The 25,521-nt window shown below is 36.8% G+C and overlaps 1 protein-coding gene across 5 annotated transcripts in view; it reads right to left on the bottom strand.

The window, feature by feature from the left end:
• The window catches only part of MSRB3 (methionine sulfoxide reductase B3), a 179,959-nt gene that overhangs the window by 49,642 nt on the left and 104,796 nt on the right, over positions 1-25,521 (bottom strand). For all 5 annotated transcript variants that reach the window (XM_084877613.1, XM_084877612.1, XM_084877611.1 and 2 more), the window contains one exon: positions 21,040-21,068. In XM_084877613.1, coding sequence (XP_084733739.1) covers positions 21,040-21,068 — 29 coding nt within the window. The remainder of the gene's footprint in view (positions 1-21,039; positions 21,069-25,521) is intronic.

Raw genomic sequence — 25,521 nt, forward strand, 5'->3', positions numbered from 1 at the left:
ATATGCAAGGTAAATACAACATAAGGAAAGCAGGCTCATACTGTTAGTATCAGACCCAAAAAATTCAATTTTAAAATGATTAACTGAGATAAAAAGGGATTTTAAAAAAATATGTTTTATTGATTTTTTTACAGAGAGGAAGGGAGAGGGATAGAGAGCTAGAAACATTGATGAGAGAGAAACATCGACGGGCTGCCTCTTGCACACCTCCTACTGGGGATGTGCCAGCAACCAAGGTACATGCTCTTGACCAGAATCAAACCTGGGACCTTTCTGCAGACCAACACTCTATCCACTGAGCCAAACCCGTTTCAGCAAAAGGGATGCTTTTAATAAAAAAGTAATAACTCGCCCTAGCTGGTTTGGCTTAGTGGATAGAATGTCAGCCTACAAACTAAAGGGTCCTGGGTTCAATTCCAGTCAAGGGCACATGCCTGATTGCGGGCTTAATCCTCAGTAAGGGGCGTGCAGGAGGTGGCCAATCAATGATTCTCTCTCATCATTGATGTTTCTATCTCTCTCTCCTTCTCCCTTTCTCTCTAAAATCAGTATTTTTTTTAATGCAACCAATTTATGAGTATTTTTTAAGTAATAACTCAAAAACATACCACTCATGAATTTTCATGCACTATAAAGCAATAAATTATTAGAAATACAAAGAAATTTGGTAATCTTCAACTATTGTGGGTGCTATTAAAGCACATCTTTCAAGAGAAAAATAAAGGTGAACAAAAATGAGGGAAGAATAAAAAGATATGAATAATATAACTGATGAACCTCACTGAAAAAAAGAACTGCTTCTGTGCATTTACAAATTACAATTAGTTACAGTAAGAGGGAGTTTACAATAGAAGGAAAGGAACACACAAGGCAGAAGTGGTACAGAGAGTTCAAAATGTCAGCCAACCTTATATGCCCTCAGCTGTAAGGCTGAGATTCATATTCTATCTTTAAAAATAAGACTGACCTGAGAAAGTCTCAGTTTTTTTTTTAATTATTATTATTGATTTTTTACAGAGAGGAAGGGAGAGGGATAGAGTCAGAAACATCAATAAGAGAGAAACATTGATCAGCTGCCTCCTGCACACCCACTACTGGGGATGTGCCAGGCACCAAGGTACATGCCCTTGACCGGAATCGAACCTGTTACACTTTAGTCCATAGGCCGACGCTCTATCCACTGAGCCAAACGGGTTAGGGCTAGAAAGTCTCAGTTCTTGACAGGTTCCTGATTACCAAGAATGAGAAACAAGGACCAAGGAGAAGACATGAATTGGGGTAAACTTTTTTTAGGTATCTGGGTTGTCTGAATTGAGATGAGGTCAGAAAGAGACTCGCCATAAATTCAACCTAAAACTGAACTATAATATTATGTGGAATTAGAGCTAATTAAATCCATTCATTCTTTATTCATTGATTCATTCTTTCATTCAAGCAAATATTCATTGAGTTCCTGTTAGTCAAGCACTATGCTGGATGCAGAGGTATTGTGGTGAATAAAACAGACACCCACTATTTTTGCCCTAGGTAATTTGTTTCTGATTCAAACCAGCCACTCTCCACTCTACATCCACATTAGAAGCAGCGGAGAAGCTTTTACAATAATGCCAAACCCTAAGCCCCAACTGCAAAGATTTTTGCCTTAGTCTAGGTTGGCCCAGACACCACCACAGTTTTAGAAAGTCCCTCAAGTAACTCATATGTGAGACTAGCATTGAGGAAAACAGCTCTAAGTGAAATTGGTAACCAGAGCTGAGGTTGGACTCAGTGAGTGTAAATAACTCCAGGAATAGGTAATAGGACTGCTGCAGCTGGAACATTAGACAGGCTTTGTAGAGCTTCATCATTCAAGAAACACTGCTTTTGAAGTCTTCAATTATCCCCCTCTCCCTCCATCTGTAGATTCCTAAAATAGTCTCCCATTTTCTTTTAGCACCTGGCTCAAATTTTCTCTCTCTAATCCAACTTTTCATGATCCGATATAACTTTCACAATCATGTTGGTAACTTCCAGCACCCTGTCTTCATGCTTCCTCAATCTTCACAATTCCAAAAACATTCATTTTCAATCCTCTGTTGTTACTGACTGGCTTGGGCAAACCATGTACCTAATTATCTATAAAATCTGCTCAGAAGTCCAGGAGGGGCTTAAAGCTGGCGGAATCATTTTCAAAACAAAACAAAACAAAATGTAACATGAAATAGTAGAATGGGAAGTTTATTCTTGGCATCCCAACCTGAAATTCTGAATAAAAATTTTCACTGAAATTATTATGCCCTCTTAAGTACATTATAGGTTAAACATGTTTGGTGAACTGGTCTTTAAATCTATTTTTTCTATTGCAAAATGTGTTCTACATTCAAAAACAATCAAGATACAAATGATCTTTTAACAAAAAAAAAATCTATTCATTTCTTTGAGAATGTTCTATGTATAATATTCTGGCCAGTGTTTGATATGACAGTATCACTTGTATGAATATAAGTTATGAGCAAAGGACAGAGCCAGAGAATCCACACAGTAATTTTTAGTCTCATGTGTAAAGTCACAAATTAAAAGTTTTCAGCTAGAAGTATATATCATGAACATTTCTACTTAACCAGCAGCTGCTCTGGCCTCCGAACAGGAACACCCTACCTTCACTAATCACTTTTTTTCTCTTTTTTAGGGGAAGGAGCTAACCCATGCTTATTTTTAACTAAATGATGTTTTTGGTTTCCAGTCTTAATAGGAGGTGAAATTATTATGGGACAACTAGTATGGGACAAATTGATATGGGACAATTGATGTGCACCTACTGCCTATTAGCTTGAGATTATCTGGTTCCTTTATTTCCAGTTGGTCTTTCTTCTCTTTTAATGCTCCCATAGGTCTTTCAATGGTGAGTTCCTCTCCTCCCTCCTTTAATATTGTGTACAGGTCAACATATTCCCATCATTGTCAAAAAATTGATGGCAAAACCGTGTTTCCCATCCTTCTCATAATGCACTCCAATGATTCATGAAAGTAAACCAAGGAATAACTGGAACACACTGAAAGAGTATGGACATATAAACACCATTTTACAAAAATCTCTATTCTTTGGCCAGAGGCAGAGATGGGGGAGGGGAGGATGTTAAAGGTATATATACCTTTCATTTTCTCTGAGTATATATGCAATACATACTCTTGTAAATCAAACTAGAATGCTATAGCGATGTATAAGGGAGATAATAAAATCACCTGTAATTTTATCACTCTGAAGTAACTACCATTAACATTGTGGTGTTTTTACTTTTGGACATTTTTCTATGTAGAAAGAGAGTGGTAACCTGTTTCTATTATTGGACATTTAGGCTATTTTTTTTCTACTGTAAATAATGCTTCCTGAACATTCTTTCCCATTAATCTCTAAATATTTTCTTTATAAAGTTTTCCAAAGTGGATTTACTGGATTAAGCAATTACCAAACTGCTTTTCAGGAAGATTGCATCAATTTATAGCCCCACTAGTAATATTCAAGATATCTCCATATTATTTAATAAACATCTTGTAGTTTATATAAGTTGCATTTCTATGATTAATAGGTTGAAATTTTGCAAATTATTTTTGGTGTTTAATGATTTTTCTCTTCTCTTTTGTACTTTTTTATTAGTTTATTCTTATGAATAAGAAAAAGTAGAAACTGTGTACTGAAAACCTTGATTCCATTGGGAAGGAGAGAGAACAAGTATTAGAAGAGAACACTGTCAAAGGAGTTATGTTTTATTATTTGATTATTTTTAAGATGAAATGATTTGAGCTCATCCTCACAATGTGGGAAAGAAGTAAGTAGAATCAAAGAGCTTCAGAACTCAGAAATTAGCATAATAAGTGATGCAATAACATTCTATTGGAGCAAAGTTGATGAGGTAACTAGAAGAGAATCTCTTCCTTCAATCAAGGAGGGAAGGAGGGAAGTGTTAGTGGAGATGTTTGCAGTTACAGGAGGGAAAAGCTAGATGAACTCAAGCTTAGTAGCTTCAAATTTTTCTGTGAAATATGTCTGAGACAGAAAAGAATGGTAGAAGAAAAAGGGATTTGAGAAGTGATAAAGACGTAGAAGGACTGCAGAATAATGCCAAGAGGTGATCTGAAATTGAAAACCATAAATCTCTGATGGCAACTATTCCATAATTATGGTCTTTCCTTTAGAGAGCCATGCAGCCTGGGTGAAGGAGCTACAACTGCAAGCAGATGGTTGGGAATTTTCCAGGGAATTCCACATAAGGAAAACAAATCCAGAACCCAAAAGATACTGACAAAAATAACACAATGGTCACCAGAGTCTAGGATGGATGTGAAATAAAGTAAAACAATGAGGGGCATAATAGACTGGGAAGAGGGGTAAAAGGACCAAGAAATGAAGGTTAAAGCAACCTGGCTGTTAGTTGAACTGTCCAGAGGGTCACTGAAATTACCCATGAGGGTGGTAAGAATTAGAGAGGAAGACTAAAATTCTCAAAAAAATGAAGGGCATTCCCAGGGAGTTAATAAATCACAGCAATGATGAAAGGCAAAAGAGTAGTTGAATAAGATGACAAACCTCAAAAGAGAAGTTCTTACATGAGGAAGGAAAACTGAGGCTCCAAAGGAGGTATGAAGAGTTACTACGGACCCTGCCTCTGTGTGTGGGGAGAACTGCAGTTACAGGATGGACCCTGAGAGAGAAACAAATCTCCAAACGGAGAAATGAAGGAAATGGTTTTGAAGATACTTGAAGATTTAAAAATGTATTTACAATAAAATGAGAGCAAAAATAGCTGCAAAGCTGGTAAGAAAGAATCACAAATAATAAGCTATGTAGGAATATATGAGTAAGAGAGAGGAGTACCATAGGACAGTTAAGTACAGTTAGAGGGTGAGACTTCCGCAAAGCACATTTTGCTGGAAACTCAACATAATGCCTACCAAATTTCCCATAACAAGAAAAACATTCAAGAATACATGGCTTCAGATGGGTCATTAACATAACTATTTACTAGGAGGAAGAAGTCAACCCTTAAGTGCTCAGGACTTCATACCAAGGGTGGGAGAATAGAGGCTGTATGATTGGTGCTAGTGCTCTTAGTTTTTTTGCTCTTGATATTAAGATAAAAAATCCTTTCATTTCTTTTGTAAAAATACCCATATAAAAGGTTGCTCATTTCAGTTGAATTATGCAGGTAGACTTAGATAAATTAATTATTCATTTCTCAAAATTAATCTTATTTCAAAGCTATGTGGTAATATGGGGTTATCTTATAACATGGTGTAATCTGGGCATAAAACCTGGTGGAAGAGATAAGTGGGAGCTAAACTCAAGCTCCTGCTTCCCTCACTTCAGGCCTGTTCTGTGTACCTGGCCTTGACCCAGAGAAGTTATTCAGCTGTAGTGGGGAGGTTGAATGGGGTGTGCCTAATGCATTGAACCAAAGACAGAACCATTTTCTAATGGGCACAGAGGAATCGTATAAAATAGCAGAGAACCTTCCTAAACACACCAATAATGCAAAGGAATGTATTGTCAATGTTTTTTTAATTATTTAAAAACAACTTGTTAAATATGTGAACTATTTTCTTAACATAATCCCAAAGTAAATATCATAAAAGACTAACACCCTATGAATAAATTTATTTTTCATTTCTGTAAAAAAAAAAAAAAAATCTTAAACATCAAAACATCAAGAAATCAATTGGGAAAACAACATGTTAGCACTATTTTTTTTTTAATTATCATCAGCATCACACTAATATATACCAAGCACTTTAAGTGCTTTATATATTTTTTATTTAGTCCTCACAACATTGAGGAAGGTATTATAATTATAAATATTCTTGTTTTATAAATGAGGAAGTAGGCTCAGAGAGATATTACATTACTCGCCCAAAAATATGCAATGCTTAAAAGATAGGGCCAGGAAGAAGGAACCAAGATGGCAGCATAGGTAAACACCTGAACTTGCTGTCTCGCACAACCACATCAAAACTACAACTAAAAGACAAAGTGGATATCATCCAGAACCATGAGAAGGATGGCTGGGTGGAATTTATACAACTAGAAAAAAAGAGAAAAGCACACTGAGATTGAGAGAAGGTGCGGAGGTGTGGAAGTGAAGTGTGGAGGTATGGAGGGCATGTGGAAGTAGGCTAGCAAATGGGTACACTGTTGTCTATTTCAATCAGGAGGGAAATACAAACTCCCGACTGCTCTGAATTCCAGTTCCAGGCGAGACTCTGGGGACTCAGACTCATACGGGGAGAAACTGGACTGTCTGGCATAGGCCAGAACATGAGGGTGACTTTCTCTCAGAGGTACTTGCAGCTATCATTGAACCTGCATGGTGCTGTAGGACCCAGAGACCTAGGGACCTCTTCGGGGCAGGGCCAATGGGCAGCCATTGCTGTTTGCACCACCCCATGATTCCCTGAGATCACACCCCACCCAATTTACAACCCCACCCAAGCTGTGTGCAGAGGGGTTTGCATATGAATGGCCTGGCCTTTTGCAATCTACCCTAACAAACTGCAGCTGGGTCAGAGAGCCACAGAGCTTCCAAAAAAAGGCTTAAGGCTCATCAGCAGCCTGCATTGCTTCACAGCTGTGCATCATCTGGGCACCTCCAAACCCCAAACTAAGAGGAGAAATCTGCAGATCTCTCTGTAGCTCCTACTGAGTGGCCTCAGGCAATGATTGACTTTGCACCTCTTTAGAGATCCCAGAGCCAGTGCACCCAATAGTCAAAGTGAGACCACACCAGATTACAACTCTTCAGATCCATAAGAGACACACTCGGGGGGAAGACTCAGTGAACACCAAAACCCCACTGAAGCAAGTCCTGCCCCATAGGGTGTTTCCAGCAGAGCAGTTCTCATATTGTAGACACAACTGGTCCTCACAACCAATTGGCCTGGAGGTCAATTCCACCCAGTGTTGATATCAGTAGCAATCAAGGCTTAACTACAAGACTGTACACACAGCCCACAAAGGGGTGCACCAAGAGCATCCACCTCAGGTGACTGGGGAGGCTGAGCCACTGGACCATATAGGACACCGAGTATACAAAGCTACTCTATCAACACAGGGAAGCAGCCAAAATGTGGAGACAAATAAGCAGGTCACAAATGAAAGAAATGGAGGAAAGCAAACTACTGGATATAGAGTTCAAAACCACTGTTATAAGGTTACTCAAGAGTCTTCTAAAAACCTCTGAGAAATTTAGTGAGACCCTCAAGAATATGAAAAAGGACCAATCAGAAATTAAGCACACACTGACAGAAATAAATAATAATATACAGAGATCCAACAGCAGACTAGAGGATCCCAAGAATCAAGTCAAAGATTTGAAATATGAAGAAGCAAAAAATACCCAAATGGAAAAGGAAAAAGAATCCAAAAATATGAAGATAGTGTAAGGAGCCTCTAGGACAATTTCAAGTATACCAACATCTGAATTAAGGGGGTGCCAGAAGAAGAGAGAGAGCAAGATATTGAAAACCTATTTGAAGAAATAATGACAGAAAACTTCCCCTACCTAGTAAAGTAGAATTACAAGTCCAGGAAACACTGAGAACCCAAACAAAAGGAATCCAAAGAGGACCACACCAAGACACATCATATTAAAATGCCAAAAGCAAAAGACAAAGAGAGAATATTAAAAGCAGCAAGAGAAAAACAGTTAATTACCTACAAGGGAGTACCCATTCAACTGTCAGCTGATTTCTTAACAGAAACTATCCAGGCCAGAAGGGAGTGGCAAGAAATATTCAAAGTGATGAATAGCAAGGACCTGCAACCAAGATTATTCTACCCAGCAAAGCTATCATTTAGAATTGAAGATTAGATAAAGAGTTTCACAGATAAGAACAAGCTAAAGGAGTTCATCACCACCAAACCAGTATTATATGAAATCCTGAAGGGTATTCTTTAAGAAGAGGAAGAAGAAAAAAAAGGTAAAGATAAAAATTATGAACAAAGTGACAACGAATATTTATCTATCAACAAGTGAATCTAAAAATCAAATGAATAAAAAATCAGATGAACAGAAAAAACTGCTGAATATAATAGAATAGGGGGCATAGAAAGAGAGTGGACTGACAATTATTGGGGGGAGAGGGGAAGGGGATGTAAGGGGGTGCAGGAAGAGACTGGACAAAAATCATACACTTATGGATGAGGACAGTGAGGTGGGTAAGGTAAGGGCAAAGGTGGGGTGGGAACCGGGTGAAGGGGAGCTATTGGGGGGGGGAGGGGTAAAAAAGAAACAACTGTAATAATATGAACAATAAAGATTTATTTAAAACATTAAAAAAAGATAGGGTCAGGATCAAAATGACAGTGTCTGATTCAACCTGCTCTTACTTCTAGCCTCAGTTAAAAAACAAATGAAAAAGTTAGTAACCAGTTCACAAAGAAGAATTATAACTGATAAATAATACTTAGCAAGAAAATATTAAGTAAGATTCTACTTCCCATCTATTAGACTGGTAAAGAAAATAATACTCAGAGTAGATCAGTGTATCCAGAAAAAAAACAAAAGAAAGAAAAACCTATATACAGCTGGTGAGAGTTTAAATTGGTGCATTTTTTTTCTAAAAGACTATTTCATCAAAAAACTCAGAAGTCTTAAAAATGTGCAAACCTTTATTTATTCACATTGCCAAAGTCCACCCTTATTTCCCTTTGTTCATTGCCCTTTATTCTCAAGCTACATTCTTTATCGTGTCAAACTCACTCTCTGAATGCTTTTAAAGTAAGATAATCCTGTCATCCATTAACTCTGCAATAGCCTTACATAAATAAATCCATAAGTTGAAATAATGAGATAAGACTGAGAAATATAAAGAAATATAGCCTATATTAAAGGTACATATATCTGCATAACAGATAATTATATTCCTTCCCTTACAACAAAACTGACATGAAAGGTCTTTGCCACATTAATCTTTGTGAACTAGAAAAACAAAGTGAAATCCTCTCATCTGTTGAATTGCTCTAACATGTTGTTAATTTAGCTAATTATCAAAAAATTGATAATGACATTTAAAAGGTGGTGCTATTTGTACTCTAATTTGATCAAAGATGATAATTTGATTTAAATATATACTTACTAGTAAAAGCAAAACTCAAAATTATAAAAAAACAAAACAAAACAAAAAAAAACTATCATTCCACTAGGCTGCCTCCTGCACAATTGCCCCCCACTTCTAGGGATCTAGCCCACAACCTGGGCATGTGCCCTGACCAGGAATCCAGCCTCAATTTTGCTGCCTGGGTCTACACTCAAACACTGAGCCACACTGGCTGGGCAAAAATACCTTTATTTTAATACATTTAACCAAGTAGTGTATTTAATATGTGCCTACTCAATACTGTATATTTGTTGCACAGCAAGGTGCTTGTTAAGTATTTTGAAGTACACATTTTTAACATATTGATATGATAACTAATGAATTCCCTTTTTTTTTCTCTCCAAGAGCATATTTTTTAGTATATGAATTATAAACTAGATTCAAGTCATACTTGTAAAAATGTTTAGCATTTGAAAGAAAAATATAAAGTCCACCCTTAATGGAAGCACACATGAAGATCTGAGAACCATGAAATTCTCTTCGCAAATTCTTGGAAAATAAATGCACAATGGTGTGTTTCTTTTGCCTTAAATCCTTCTGATATCAAGAGAAGTGTGAATAAATAATCTATATAAATAAAAGCCTAAGTAACCATTACGACTGGACAACTGGAAGACTTCCCAGTAGCTATGATGCCCACTGACCACCAGAGGGAAGACACACAATGCAGCTGTCCCCTGGTGGTCAGTGCACTCCCACAGCCAACTTCCCATGGACAGCTAACATCCCACAGTCCCTACCCCTGGCCAGCCCTAATAGGCCCCGATGGGCCCCAACTGCTGACCAGGCCAAGGGATCCCACCCGTGCACAATTTTGTGCACTGGGTCTCTAGTCTATGAATAAAGTAACTCACAATTTGCTAAATAAAACAGTTTCTAAAAGAATGCCTAAAGAAGTAATACAACAAAATGAAAAATAGACCTAAGAATAGTCAGGACGTAAGAAACAGCAATGAATAAATAATGAGGTAAAAGTAAACAGTTAAGTCTAAATAGTTAATAATGTGGCTGAAATGCTTAATGGAATTCTCAGGAAATGCACTGTTAGAGTAGAGGCAAAATGAGAAGTCATACAAAAATTTCATATTGGAGGCAGTTTAAGGGCATAGGGCTCAGAGACAAATTAAAAGTACTAAAGTACTTATATTGGGAGAAATGGAAAGAAGTTATAGATTTTAATTAATTCCCAACATTAACAAAAAAATACAAGGTGAAATGTTCCTTAAGTTAAATGGCAAACAGGTTAGAAATAGTATGTTTAACTTACAGCTAGAAGGTGTTTTGTTGTTGTTGTTTAAATATATTTCTTTATTGAGTTCAGAGAGGAAGGGGGAGGGAGAGCCGAGATAGAAACATCAATGATAAGAGAGAATTATTGATTGGCTGCCTCCTGCATGACCCCTACTGGGGATCGAGCCCGCAGCATGGGCATATGCCCTTGGCCCAAATCGAACCTGGGACCCTTCAGTCCACAGGCCAGTGCTCTATCCACTGAGCCAAACCAGCTAGGGCTAGAAGTTGTTGTTTTTTAAGGGTAAATTTTAATCAATCCAAACAAATGAAATAAAAGGACAAGCTCACAAAGGGAAAACAAGATAGCAGGAACAATACCAAATATATTGTTTTTCACAATAAATTTAAGTAAGCAAATATGAGCAATTAAAGATTAATTTATTTGGCCTCAGATGGGTTGGCTCAGTTGGTTGGAACATCATCCACTACACCAAAAGGTTGCAGGTCCGATTCCTGGTCAGGCACATACCTAGATTTGGTTTGATCCCAGGTCAGGGTACCTACAAAAGGCAAACCATTGATGTTTCTCTCTTACATTGATGTTTCTCTTTCTCTTGTTTCTCTCTCTCTCTCTCTCTCTCTCTCTCTCTCTCTCTCTCTCTCTCTCTCTCTGTGTGTGTGTGTGTGTGTGTGTGTGTGTTTCTCTCCCTCCTTCTCTCCTTTCCTCTCTCTAAAATCAATAAACATATCCTTAGGTGAGAATTTTTAAAAAAAAAAAAGGGGGGGGGATGAATTTATTTGGTATTAGCTTAGAGAACATTTATTTGGTCATCACTTGTGACCTAATTGGGCTTAGTGCTGAGGATAAATATAATAATGGAATTAAATGGCCTCTGTCTCTTAAGAGTTCACAGTATAGGAAGTTAAATAAAGTTTATTTTATTCAATTTTTTTAGATTATATATAAATAAGCTAACATACTTTTTCTTTCCTGCATGAAACTATACATTTGTATTCCTGGCTTTCCAGAAAATTGTGCTATAAGATATCTGACTAAAGACTAGCTTCAAATTTCTGTCACAGATGAATCCCAGTTTTCATAAAATGACATGCCGGTGGTGATGGAAGATAAGAAGCAATGAAAGCATGGGGAGGTGGCAGTAGAGTGATTCCCTTAAATAGAGACAATCAGAAAAATGTATCCAATTTTAAAGGGCTTTAATACCAGTTCATATAATTTGCAACATATTTTACTTTGGTCTTATCCATCCTCCTCCTCTCCCACCAAACAAAACTCAAATCATTATGCTTTTAAAGACAGACTGATATGTTTGTTTAAGATGAATGTTATCTTTAGACAAAACAGACTTTCTTCCATTTGCCATTTTATGTAGTATTTACATATAACCTCAGTAAAGGGAATAAATGAGGGATTAAAAAGACTTCCTCTAGGTAAATATGACAGAGACTGAATACACATCATTATCTCTGGATAAAAAAAGACAGAACAACTTGAACCAATGGGCAAAACTCCAACATTAATAGTTACACTTGCCACCTACATATACAAATATAAAACATTTATAGTTAAACTTCCTAAAATGACCTATTTCCAAATGATAAAGACTGGCCTAGTTGTAAAGATAAATTTAAAAATTACATACTGACTGAAGTACTACTCTGTCTAATTGGAAAAAAAGTACCAATAATCTCAGCTCTTTTCTGCTGAACCTAATATATATTAACACTTTGATGAATGTATTTAAGAATAGCACAAAAGCTATGTTTCATTTAAAATTTGTTTTTAATTTATGCTGTTTGGGCTAAAAAGCAGGCATAATTTGATAAGGTAAAACACAACTTCAAGTGAAATATGAATGATATATATTTTCCTGTAATATTTTACTAGTTATAAATTTTAAAGTAGCAGTCATTAAAAACAGAATGTAAAAATATTTTAATCTTATTCAGTCATTAATCATGTCACTTTTACCAGATTACCCTGCTAAATTATTCTAAACAAATTAAAACATTTCTAACCCATCACTTTCCTGTTTCTGATAATGCTATATATAAAACCATTCCATTGACTCTTAGTAAGAAAGGCAGATAACATATAAAATACAAAAGCCTTGATCCTTCTGTTACTTAGTCCCATGGCTTGTGTGGTGGCATCATATATATCATGAGTCATATGAAATGAAAAAGATCTTTTTTGAAAAATTATTCTCAAAGAGAAATATTATTAAATCTAGCAGTAAGAATAACGTATGAAAGTAAGTTCTTTCCAATAATTTCATAAACGTAAAACATGGTGTCTTTTAAAATTTATAAGTTACAAATTTGAAGTATTTTGAGAGAATATAAAAGTACAAAATAAGAATTAACCTAATTACCTTTAAACTGGGGAATTTCTAAAAGGAAATTTTCTTTTCCCTTTTAGTTATTGATTTTTGAGAGAAAGAGCACAGATTTGTTGTTCCACTTATTTATGCATTCATTGGTTGATTATTGTATGTGCTCTGACAAGGGCTTGAATCCACAACCTTGGCATATCAGGATGATGTCCAACCCAACTGAGCTACACGGCCAAGGCTAAAAGGCAGTTTAAAAATAACACACTGCTTAAACATGACATACTTCGGACTTCTACCAAATTATTTTTTAAAAATCATAAAAGATTATTTTCTTAAAATATGGTTACAAAATGGAGATTAGAATTAATCATATGTGAGAATACAATTAAACTGTCTTTATTTTCCAAAAATCTATAGAAGCATATCTATATATATAAAAGGCTAAGCAACAGATCAACCAAACAATCGATTGACTGGTAGTTATGATGTGTACTGACCACCAGGAGACAGATGCTCAACACACAAGATTAGGCTCCCTCTTGTCTGGATTGTGCCTGTGGGGATCAGGCCAAACCAGCTATCCGACATTCCCTGAGGGGTCCAGGATTGCGAAAGGGCACAGGCCAGGCTGAGGGACCCCACCAGTCCCCCCCAATGCCCTCCCCTGCAGTCCTGGTTGTCCCAAACTGTCCTCCCTTATAGGCCTTGTCCTTCCCAACTTCCCTCCCCTGCAGAGCCTGGTCCCTCCCAACTGCCTTCCCTGTTAGCCTGATCACCCACAACTGCCCTACCCTGCTGGCAATCTTATGGCGGCCATCATGTGTCTACATGAGAGCAGCCATCTTTGACCACATGGGGGCAGCCATGTTGTATGTTGGAGTGGTGGTCAATTTGCATACCACCTCATTATTATATAGGCTATATATAAAAGCCTAAGCGACCTTTATGATGGGACAACTGGATGACCAGCCAGTAGCTATGACATGCACCGATCTCCAGAAAGCAGACAACATAGGACCTACCCACCCTCTCCCCAGTCGGCCAGCCCAAATTGCCCCCAGTCACCCACTAGGCCAAGAGACTCCACCCATGCACAAATTCGTGCACTGGGACCCTAGTATACTATATTTTTATGATCCTTCGTTTAAAGAACCATCTTCAGGTTAGATAACATAATCCTTGGCCACTAATTTTGTCATTTACCCAACAATAATCAATGAGTATCAATATTTTCCAGGGAGTATTCCAGGCCCTGAGTTAGTAAGGTAATGTAGCATTAGCTGCCATAATAAACATAGCACAATCTCAGTGGCTTATTACAATAAATGTTTATTTCTCTCTCTATAAAACCCAAATAAGGTATTCTTGGATTAAAGGCCCTCTGGAGTGGATCTTTTCCAAGGATATCTCAGGATCCAAAATTCTTCCATATTTTCATGCCATCATGTTCAACATGTACCTCTAATATAACCTCAGAAGATGAAGAGAAACGTGGGGAAATTCATTGGATATTTAATCCCATTCACCCAGGAATGACATAACTCCCCTGGGAGATTTAGTTATATGTCCTCTCAGAGATGCAAAGAGGTTGGAAGTTATAATCCCTGGCCACTTCCCAACAACTCTACACTATGAAAAGGGAGAATAAATCTGTGGTCATTAATTAATCATTTCTATCACAATTGGGGAGTAGAATAGATCAAGATTCCCAAACTCAGAATTATTATTTATTGACTATTTATAATCAGATACCAAAATTATAAAGATGAGTAAGACATAGTTCTTCCCTTTAAGAAACTCACAGGCTGGGAAGAAATAAGAAATCCACACAAATAATTTTGGTGGATGATAAATGCCATAAAAAGCGGTAAGGCCACATTCTTTGACCACCAAACAATGAAACTGAAAATTACTAACAAAAGTAGAAAAACTTGGACACTTTCCTAAATAATCATATGTCCAAAAGAAAATCAAAACTACAACTATTTAAAATACAATACTAGGATTCAGCTAAAGATTTAATGAAAAAAGTCATAGCTTTAAATGCTCTAATTCTAAATTAAAAAGGAAAAATACAAAATGTAAGTATGTGACACAATGGTGTATATGAAATTCAAGAAAGCCAATTGAAAATTATTAGATCTATCTGATCCAAAACCTCTGCACTTAGCCACCATGCCTTGCTGCTTCCTGGTCTTTAAAATAGTTCGTGAAAGGAGATGAAGGGCTTTGTCCCCTCTACTTGTTTCTATCCAATCCAGTAAGACTGTTATAGAAAAGGTTGCCTGATTTTTCAGGCCAACCTTGAATAGGATCCAGTAAAATAATAAGTGGAGGAATGAATGAATGAATGAATGTGAAGAAGAGAACAGTATTCAAAACATTTGCTATTCTTCGAAGTTAATTTCTTTTAATGATAATCAAATGTGAACTGTCACTCCTTATTAAAAGTTATAGAAAAACTACACACTAATCATTAGCATTATTAGGCCATTCTCTTAAAAGTTGAAGGAAAACAAGTGATATGGTTTAAATAAAGTAAAGAAAGGTGAATTTGTCAAAACCTAAAATATATTAGCTTATGTTCAAATATCAAGATTTAATTCACCATCTGGATCTAAATTTAACCTTGTTAGCCCTTCTCAGCTAAATATGCTAAGAAACCCAGTGAATTTATATAATGGGCCAACTAGCTTTAAAATTCCACGAGAGAATAAATTTATCTGCCCTGTTCACAGCTATAATCACTGCATCTGGCATATAATATTCCTTAGTAAATACATGTTGAATGAATAAATAAGTAGTCATTTCAATTAGTGAATGATGCCCAAAGACAGATTTCAATATTCTTATAAAGATTTATATTTACTTGTTCTTCCATGTTATGAGGCCTCCACATTAAATTTAAAATAACAAAACTGATTTGCAGCAATTAAAAAGTGTTGTCAACATATTCTCACATTTCTAAGATCTGAAAATGTTTTCCTTATAAACATTTCTTGAGAAAGGTTCACTATGTTAGAATGTCTAATTTTTATAAACTTTCAAAACTCTAGTTATACTACATTCAAATTCCTCATTTCCCTTCAACTTAGTGACCAGCATTATCAGCCTACTTTATTTGTCATTACCCTTATGTTTTTGCCTCAAGCTTTAACTGATTATATTCTTTGATTTCCTTACTCTAATGTAGATTCCTTTTTAACTGCAGATCTTTAAAGCGACATTAGCAGCTTTTTGTTCCTTGGAGGTTTTTTTCCCCTTCAGGATAATTACATTCTGTTGTGCCTTTTATTATGGTGTCTTTTAGGATCTTCTAACCTTGTACACTCTTGGGCTCTATTTAATAGTGAACTCCCTCCTCTACTTTCCACACTAAACCATGCTCATTAGGTTTCTTAATCCTCCATAATTTGCTTTCATTAAATTTTATACCTTCCCGTTGGTATGTTCTATGAGTCCATTTCCTTAGCATACCTATTGCAAGCAGCCCAGAATCAACAGCACTAAACAAGCTTATTCACTTTCCCAGCCAACATGACCCTATTCTGTACTATGTATGTCTCCAACATACTCTGTAGAGTCATGTTGCCTTGAGGTGGGTTTGGGGGGTGAGGAAAGGAGTCTTTGTTTTGAATGTTTATGGACCATGAAACTATACCATTTAACTTGGTATTTCATTTTCTCATCCAAACATTGCCTGAGAAGCTTGGGACCACAGAATCAGACACTGGGTTAACTTGAATATACAGTTATAGGCTCCAGGTTTTTCTTGGTCAGAAAGCTATTCTATTTTAACAGAACAGAAATAACAATATCCTGATGTTATGTAGTGACTAGTAAATTCCAACTATATCTTTCAGAATTCAGGGGAGAAAAACATCTTTTTTCAGTTATTCTGCAAGAGTTCTGCTTTTCCAAATGGGTTGTTTTTCAAAGACATATGCATGTTCTTGAAATCTGACTACACACCCAACTCTGGTCTTTTCAGCAGTTCATCCTCTGCTTTCTCTTCCATTCTACTCATCACCAGCACCTTTGCTGATGGGTATGTTTTTTGTTTTTAACTTCCTAGGGACTTCAGTTAATTTTTTTTTTTTTAAGAAACTTGTTAGTGAATTGAAAGAGTTAATGAAATTTCCAAAGGTGCCTAGCTTATTCAAGCAAAGTTTACACTTCAACCCTGAGCAAGTTAACTTGTGATCCTCCCCAACCAAATGACAGAAAGCAAAGCCAGTAAGTTCTTTATTTAATTGGTTTGCATCCACACACTGACCTCCAGAGTTCTGTTTACATAGCCTATCATGCAATATGCATCACAGTTCTCTGCTTCTCTCAAAATCATGTTTCTCCTGAGATTTGATATATGGCTTTCTTGTTTAATCACTACATTAAACTCAATGTTCTGCTTCCTCCAGCATCAAATAACTTCCCTTCTTGGGAAGTGGAGAGAAGAGGACAGCTTCTTGCTACTTCTGGACATAAAAGGAAGTCTGTTTTACTCTATTAGTAAAATCACCAACTACATACACTCATAGGCAAACAACACTAATAGATCAACTGGGAACCTTTTAAAATGTCCTTTAGAGAGATTGCTCTCAACTGGCGAAGACGAAATCTTTAGACACGATTCAGTTATACTAAACCAACAGAAATGGAATTCAATCAGTATACAACTCAGGATGTGGAGGACTCAGCTAGATGGCAGCTAAGGTTTAAATCAAGTTAATCAAGAATAGAACATTCTTTGGGTTTTCTCTCATAGCACCTCTGCTTTTTGGTTGAGGCTCTCTCTCTCTCCCTCTCTGTTTTAAAATATATTTTTTTTATTTGTTTGTTTGTTTGTTTTTATTTTTTTATTATTTTATTTTATTTTTTTTACAGAGAGGAAGGGAGAGGGATAGTTAGGAACATCAATGAAAGAGAAACATCGATCAGCTGCCTCCTGCACACCCCCTACTGGAGATGTTCCCGCAACCAAGGTACATGCTCTTGACCAGAATCAAGCCTGGGACCCTTGAGTCTGTAGGCCAACGCTCTATCCACTGAGCCAAACCAGTTAGGGCAGGTTGAGGCTTTCTTAAACTTCATCACAAATAGAACTTTCCTCTATTTATTTGTTTGTTTGTTAAATATTTTTATTGATTTTTTTTTTAGAGAGAAACATTGATGTGAGAGCAAAACATTGATCAGCATCCCATACACCAAAAGGTGCCCTGCTCAGAAATTGAACCAGCAACCTTTTGATGCATGGAATGCCACCCAACCAAGTGAGACACACCAGCCAGGGCAAACTTACATCTCTTTAACAGAATGTGGACATGTAATACCACAATCCTTCCATAAGAATTTGTACATGACCCAAATTTTGGAGATAAAAACCTCAAAAAATGAATAGGTCTCTTTCAATAAGTCAAAACAATCTATAATTTTCAGGTTTTAAAAACAACATGAAATGTATGTATTTTACTTTTAAATATTTCAAGAAAAAAGTGAAACAAATATGGCAAATCATTTAAAATAGTAAAATCTCAATGAGGGATATATATGTGCTTATTATACTATACCATGGCTACTTTTATAGTTCATATTTTTCATTATAAAATTTTTTTTGAAAATTAAAAAAAATTATCCATGGGTTGCTTTTGGAAAAAAAAAAAAAGACACAATTTTAATAAGAAAAAATTAAATCATTCTCTAGGTTGACCATTTTGGTATACTAATATAGTCAACAACTGACATTTTTCACCGGACAATGAAAACTTTCCTTCCTTCCTCCTGAATCTGACCCCACTGCCTGAAACTCATTTACACAAACTGCAAATATGGAGTAAGCGCTGCATAAGTTGGATTCTTGAAAAGAAAAAATGTTTTTTATGTGTGTATAATTTTACTTTGAAACACTTTATGGCTAGTTATTGACCATAGATTTGTTTTTAAGGGATTTTTCCCTTAGTAAGATGGCATATTCCTTCATTTAAAAATCTTTGTCAGGAACATTGTTACAGCTGTATATAACATTAAACAGAGTTAGTTTACTTTCTGTATTTGATGAACAATAGAGATTCTGAACCTATTAAAGTCATACATTTAATTGTTCCAATATGCTACCTTATTTCTAACCAAAATTTGCATGATATAGAATGCCAAAGACTGCATTTCTAATTTTCTTTGTCATGATTCCCTCATTTATAGTTAGCTAAAAGAGTTTATAAGAAAAAAAATCTGTTTATTTGAAACCATCTAAATTCTTTCCAAAAATGTATTTAAAATTAAAACACACACACACACAAATAAACTTTTAATCAGTATTTCCCAAAAGATTTTTCAGAGTACAGGACTTTATAAGTTTTCAAAGACATGCAGATGTTGTCCATGATAGACAGTTTAAAAAAAGTAGGACTTGAAAAAATAATACTCACGAACAAAATCTTTGGTCATAAGAGTGGAAGATGTGTGTCTGTACAGATGTTATAACTATTTTCGGAATAAATACCAACCTTCACTACAGGAATTTAGCAGCACACTTAAATTTGGATTTGAAAATTTAACATAAATTTTCTGACTTTGACAATAGCTGCCTAATATTTCAGTTTTGTATGCCATTTCCAGGTTTTACCTTCAAAATGAACCTGGTGGACTTTTTCATTTTTAAAAGCTATATTCCAGATCCTGGAGCTTAAAACCAGTTTCTGACTTGATATTTAGGGAATTAAATCAGATTATAACACCCAGTGGGTTCTTAATAAATATTTTTGGTGACTGATTGGCAATCAATGATAAAAAGATATGCAGTTTTATGTAAAAATTCATTTTTCATCAATTTTATTCATTTATTTTTATTATACTTAAAGATTTTAATTTTTAAATATATTTTTATTGGTTTTGGAGAGGAAGGGAGAGGGGGAGAGAAATAGAAACATCAATGATGACAGAGAATCAGTGATTGGCTGCCTCCTGCATGGCGGCCCATAAAGGGGATTGAGCTCACAACCAGGGCATGTGCCCTGACTGGGAATGAAACCGTGACCTACTGGTTTATAGGTCAATGCTCAACCATGGAGACACACTCTCCAGGCTTAAAGATTTTACTTAATAAAAATGACAAAGATTTTTCACCCTATTTTGAATCACCTCTTATAAATCCATAAAAAACATCAAATAGTTGATATAACTCACTGTGTCTTTAATCTCCTTATAAGTCAATACTGTAAACCAGAAATGCTTGTCTTATACTATCAATGTCACACGTGACTCAAAAGCCCAAGAACACACAAATGGAAATTTCTGGAATCACAGTTACCAAATTAGGTGAAATTGTTAACTCAAATGTCCAGAGTTTATATTTAAAGAGTCTCACCAAATTGGGGATTTTACATCTATACAATAAAAGGAAGAATGAGCTTTTGGAAAAAAAAATGAGCATGTTGGCTCCTTGTCACCACTATCATCTATATAGTCTTGGCTCTTTTGTGGACATAATAAAGAAAAACTTCTATTTAAAAAAAGTAGTAATGTTATTTTTATTTAATAAGTTATATATTCTTCTGCAAATTACTTCTCCTGGAATAGAAAGTTAATGTTTATTTATCTATTAACAGTTCACTAAAGAACATAATTTCCTTGTACCATACATGAGGCCATTTTTGTGCTTAATTGCAAACATCATCAAAAACTCCAAGGCTCACAGACCTTAGCAAGTGATAAAGACACAAACATAATAAGGATTATATGGCTACATTTGTGCTTAATAAGAAGAAAACAGCAGAAGTATGCCACTGTTTGTGAGAATACAAATTTTGTTTTGATAGATACAAAATAATGGCTTAAGGTGACCTTAGTTTTCCATTACCCACCCTCCAACAAAACAGCTAAAAAATGACTAATAAGTCATAGACAAATATCTATTTCTATTGATTAAACTCTTTATAGTTTACTGGGTTAGATGTAAATATTACCCACTTTTGATAACAAGACACTTGCAGAGAATCTTCAAATTATTCAGGATGCTTTGTCCACTGAGAGACTAACTCTATTTTGAGCAATGATTTTGCACAACCCCACTTCTGCTTTTAAAATAAAGCTGCAGATAGAGAGCATTAATGCTTCTTGCAGAACTATCAGGAATCCCATAGTGAACATCTCAAGTGAGGATTCCAAGCAGCTCAGAGCCCTGCTTTGAGGTGGGGTTCATGTTTTGAAAAGAGACTGCCTCGTCTGTTTAAAATCAAAATGGTTCTTGATCTGATGAATTACTCCTCAGAGAATAATGTACCGTAAATAAAATATACTCAGAATAACATTATTAATGTAAACATACCTGAACCAGAGTCAAATTTGGTTTCTGACCTGCAAAGGGAAAAGACATTTTTTACAATATAAAAATCGATTATTAAAGAATAACTATTACTTTATGAGGAGGGCAAGGGGTAGATGCAACAGTTACAGATTTCAGTACAGTGGTCAACAAGTAAAATAGCTCTAAAAATGTAAACAGGTATTTATTTTAACCATTTTAAATGCATACGTTACCCTAGGTCCCCTAAACATGCAGCTATCCAGAGAGATAGCACAGCATGGAAAAGATATTAACTTCTCATTTGTTTTTGAGAGAAAGAAGGTAAATTATATATATATTTTAAAAAGCACCCAGTCTCTACAGATTAACTTTTTCAGTAATATAATAAAGCAATTTTTAAAAACCCACAAATTTGAAACTATCCTCTTGACCTATTATTAAAGATTTTTAATTATTTAACACCAAGTATAATTTTTCACTGAGTTCTTCACAGAGTAAATGAACCTAGTAACCCCATATGTTTAATAAGTAGGAGGGAAAGAATCCAAGCCCCTGTGGGAACATTATGTTTCAGATATAGGTTAATACTGGTTGTAAATTCAGAAGCCTTTGAAGCTCTCGGTTCGGCTGTGGGAAAACTTCTGTGAGGTAATTACTCTCGAGATGCTGCTGATGTGCTGTCAAGCAGAATTAACCCCGAGACTAGGCCTATCTACACAAGCTCCTTTAAGACAGCATTGTCTATATCTAGCTCTCAAACCAATTAGTGGGCATGCTCCAGTCAGGTCTATATCACACATTAACAATCAGTAGTATATACGTTCACAGCTGCCACCCCAAGATACAAGGACCGGCCAGCAGGAGTCCTGTTAAAGGATGTTATGCTGACAGAGAAGATTTTTTTTTCCTGGGGAAATGTAGTTAACTAAATGGGGAAAGAGATTTCTTTGAAATTATGCCAGGGTACCACAACCCTTTTGGAAGCGGTGGCTTTTATTTTATTTTTTTTAACCTAAATTAGCATAAAGAGAAGTCAACAAAAGGTGGAGAGGCAGAAGATAAGCAAGAAGTGGCTTCTTTTGTCACAAAAATTTATTTTCTCAAGTACTCCCAAATAAAGTTTCACCTGCTGCTTAAAGTCAGTAACTGAGAACAAACCAATTATTATTATCACCATGGTTATCATCACCACTGTAACCCAGGTCCACATTTTTCCTCAATCCTGGGCCCCCGAGTCCGCATCTCAGTCCTTCTCTTAGATGTCCCTCACACCTGTTCAGGAGCAAGCCGTTTTCATTTTTTCCTCTACTCTGGACAGCCTCGCTCAGGCCTCTTTGTTTCCGCGTTCTGAGCATAACTCTAGCTGACACTGACCACTGTCATCCTTCCCGTTTCCTTGCCTATCTTATCTTTCCCACTAGATTATGTCTGTGAATCTTTGTAGCCACAACACCTATATAGTGCCTGCTGCTTGTACTCAGCAGAGAGCTGTTGAGAAAAACATCCTATCTCCTTACCTATATGTTCTTCCTTCTGTCTAAGGTTCCCTTCTACTTATGTCCTAACGTGCATTCTCTCATCTCCCTGAAACTAGACCATACCAATTCCTCCTCGCTCTGTCATATCTTCAGTTTCTTGGTTTCCACAGGTTTCTCCTCTCTTCTTCTTAGAAGTGCTTCAAAATTGAATAAAAGCCTGCCTTTAAATCTGTTCCCTGTTCTCATCCTCCCTCCTTCTTTTTCTTTTCTTTTTTTTTTAAAAAAAAAACATTTTCTTTATTGATTTCAGAGAGGAAGGGAGAAGGAGAGATAGAAACACCAATGATGAGAGAGAATCACCGATTGGCTGTCTCCTGCACGCCCCCCACTGGGGATCGAGCCCCCAACCCAGGCATGCGCCCCTGGCTGGAATCAAACCTGGGACCCTTCAGTCCATAGGCCGATGCTCTATCCACTGAGCCAAGCCGGCTAGGGCTCCTCCTTCCTTTTTACTGATTTTACTATCAAGTTTATTGAAAGGATGAACTATATCCTATATTGTATGTCTTCCTTTCCTGACTTCCCAAAGAAGTGATCTGCCCTTGCTAAGGATTATCAGTGTCTTCCTAGTGCTAAATACAAAGGCCCTGTTATAGTCCCTGCTTTTCCAAACCTCTCTCCAAACTAGCACACAACACTCAACCTCAAATGCCATAGGTACTAAGCTAAACTCACTTTCTTTCCCCTCAAATATAATTATCCTGCTAGTTTCCCTATCAGTTAAGTTGGAAATCATGATGGTATTCTAGTTTTCTTCTGCATCTCATTATCTAATTAGCCACCAAGACCTGTTGTTGCTTCTGCCTTCCCTTCCTCTCTGTCCTCACACTAAGCATCTTTAGGCCTATCTTTGACTCAATAACCTCATAACCAGATCCTCACTCCTTTTCAATCCATCATCTAATCAGCTGCCAGATGTTTCCAAAACATCAATCTATCACATTACTACCATCCCAACAACTAAAGCAGAGTTTTCAAAATTGGGTCACAGCTGAACCCATTAGTAGATTACAAAATCAATTTAGTGTATTACAACTAGTTTGTTTTTTTAACTGAAATGGAATAATAAAGAAGACAAAATGCACTTCACATTTTGAGAATATATGTAATTTTGTACAACTTTTAGGTACATGTATGTGAATATGTGTGTGCACACACATGTTTACACATGTGTGTACAGAGGAGTATTATCCTTACAAGTGAGCAAAAAGCCTCTGTTCTGGCGTTCATCTGGCTGTGTCCCCCTCTCCCCAGGTAACCAAGTACTCGGGTCCCCAGTATTCCCTACCCAAATGGCTCTGAGCCAGCTTCCTCAGCCTCAATTCAGGTCAAGTACGCTGCCAGTGTATGTATGTACCTCCAGCCCAAGGGGTAGCCAAAGGCTATGACTTGAAGGAGGAAGCTTGGACCTTGGGGCAAAAGGAAGAGGGAACAAAGAGGGTAGAACAGGGCAATATGCTTCCCCTACTCTTCTGTGTTCCTTCTCAGAGAATTCTTAATGCAAACCCACCTGTGAGAGTGGAGCGCTGACAGCACCAAGGGACTAGAGTCCCCTGCGGACAGGTGGGAACGGTCTGGACGGCCTGGAAATCCAGGTGCCTGGCCAGTGAGGACAGGAAAGGAGTACTGAAAGAGCTCCTCCCCAAAAAAGAAGAAAGGATGCGGAAACCGGTTTGGCTCAGTGGTAGAGCATCGGTCTGCGGACTGAAAGGTCCCAGGTTTGATTCCGGTCAAGGGCATGTACCTGGGCTGTGGGCACACCCCCAGTAGGGGGTGTGCAAGAGGCAGCTGGTCAATGTTTCTCTCTCATTGACGTTTCTAGCTTTCTATATCTCTCCCTTCCTCTCTGTAAAAAATCAATAAATATATTTAAAAAAAAAAAAAAGAAGAAGAAGAAGAAAGGAAAGAAGGTGTCTCTCTTACAGACTGCATAACCATTGGAAGAGAAGGCAGAGGGAGCCTTCTCCTCACCTCCCACTTGGCCTTGTTGCTATTATCCCTTCATTTCCCCAGAGTTAATAACAGCCTTTTGGTGGAAAACAAAAGTAATTTCAAATTTGCACTATTCTCAGTTATTTGGTTTCACACACAGACTTCACTGTTTTTGTTTGAAATATGTTTGTCAAGGTAGTTAGGTATATCCTCTGTTCACGCTTAGTTTATTGCCTTAATTTATAACTTTTATAATAATTAGCTATATTGTGTCCCAACCTCTCCTCTTGCCCAGCCACTGCAAATTCAAGGGCGACAAGGCTTGATAATAAGGCATCATGAAAAAAAGGTATGTTGTGTGTTTTTTTTACTATGGGCCTCAGACAAAATGTTTGAAAGCTACTGACGTAGGGACATCAAGTTCACGTTCTGGTGCATGGTGTACCATGACTGCCTTGCTTTTCCATCTCTAATCCACATTGTGGCCTTTACTCTCACCAAACCAAACTATTGCTATCTTAGTTCACAGCCTGCATCCTCAGTCTTCCCCAGCTCATCACTGACAAACTTTGATTCAACCATCAAGACTCACGTCAATCCTCAGCCCCCTCCCCCAATCTAGAATCCCTTGACCCCTTTGCCTATTTAACTCCTCAGACTTTCTCCACATATTAGCTTAATTATGGTTTCTTTGAAGAAAAGTGGCCAGCCTAGATTAAATCCCTTTTAGATCACCAATCACTCCTTCACTCTCATCAGAATTGTCATTCCTCATTTGTTCATGACTCATTTTAAAAGAGTCAATAATTGTGGCAGACATTATTTGTTGCCTATTTAATGGTTTTTCCTAATAACAGAATACCAATTTTTGAAGGGTGCTAAAATGTGGCCACTCAGGAACAAATCATCAGTAGGTTAAACTCATTGTGGCAATGCTATCCTCCTTTTCTCCTCTGCGTATGATTGGTTCAAGGGCAGGCATGTAAGCCACCTTTGAGCAGTAAAAGGCAGAGGGGAGTCTGCTGGGGATACT

The sequence above is a fragment of the Pipistrellus hanaki genome (assembly GCF_964339955.1).
Source record: "Pipistrellus hanaki genome assembly, chromosome: 3".
NCBI classification, from domain to species: Eukaryota; Metazoa; Chordata; class Mammalia; order Chiroptera; family Vespertilionidae; genus Pipistrellus; species Pipistrellus hanaki.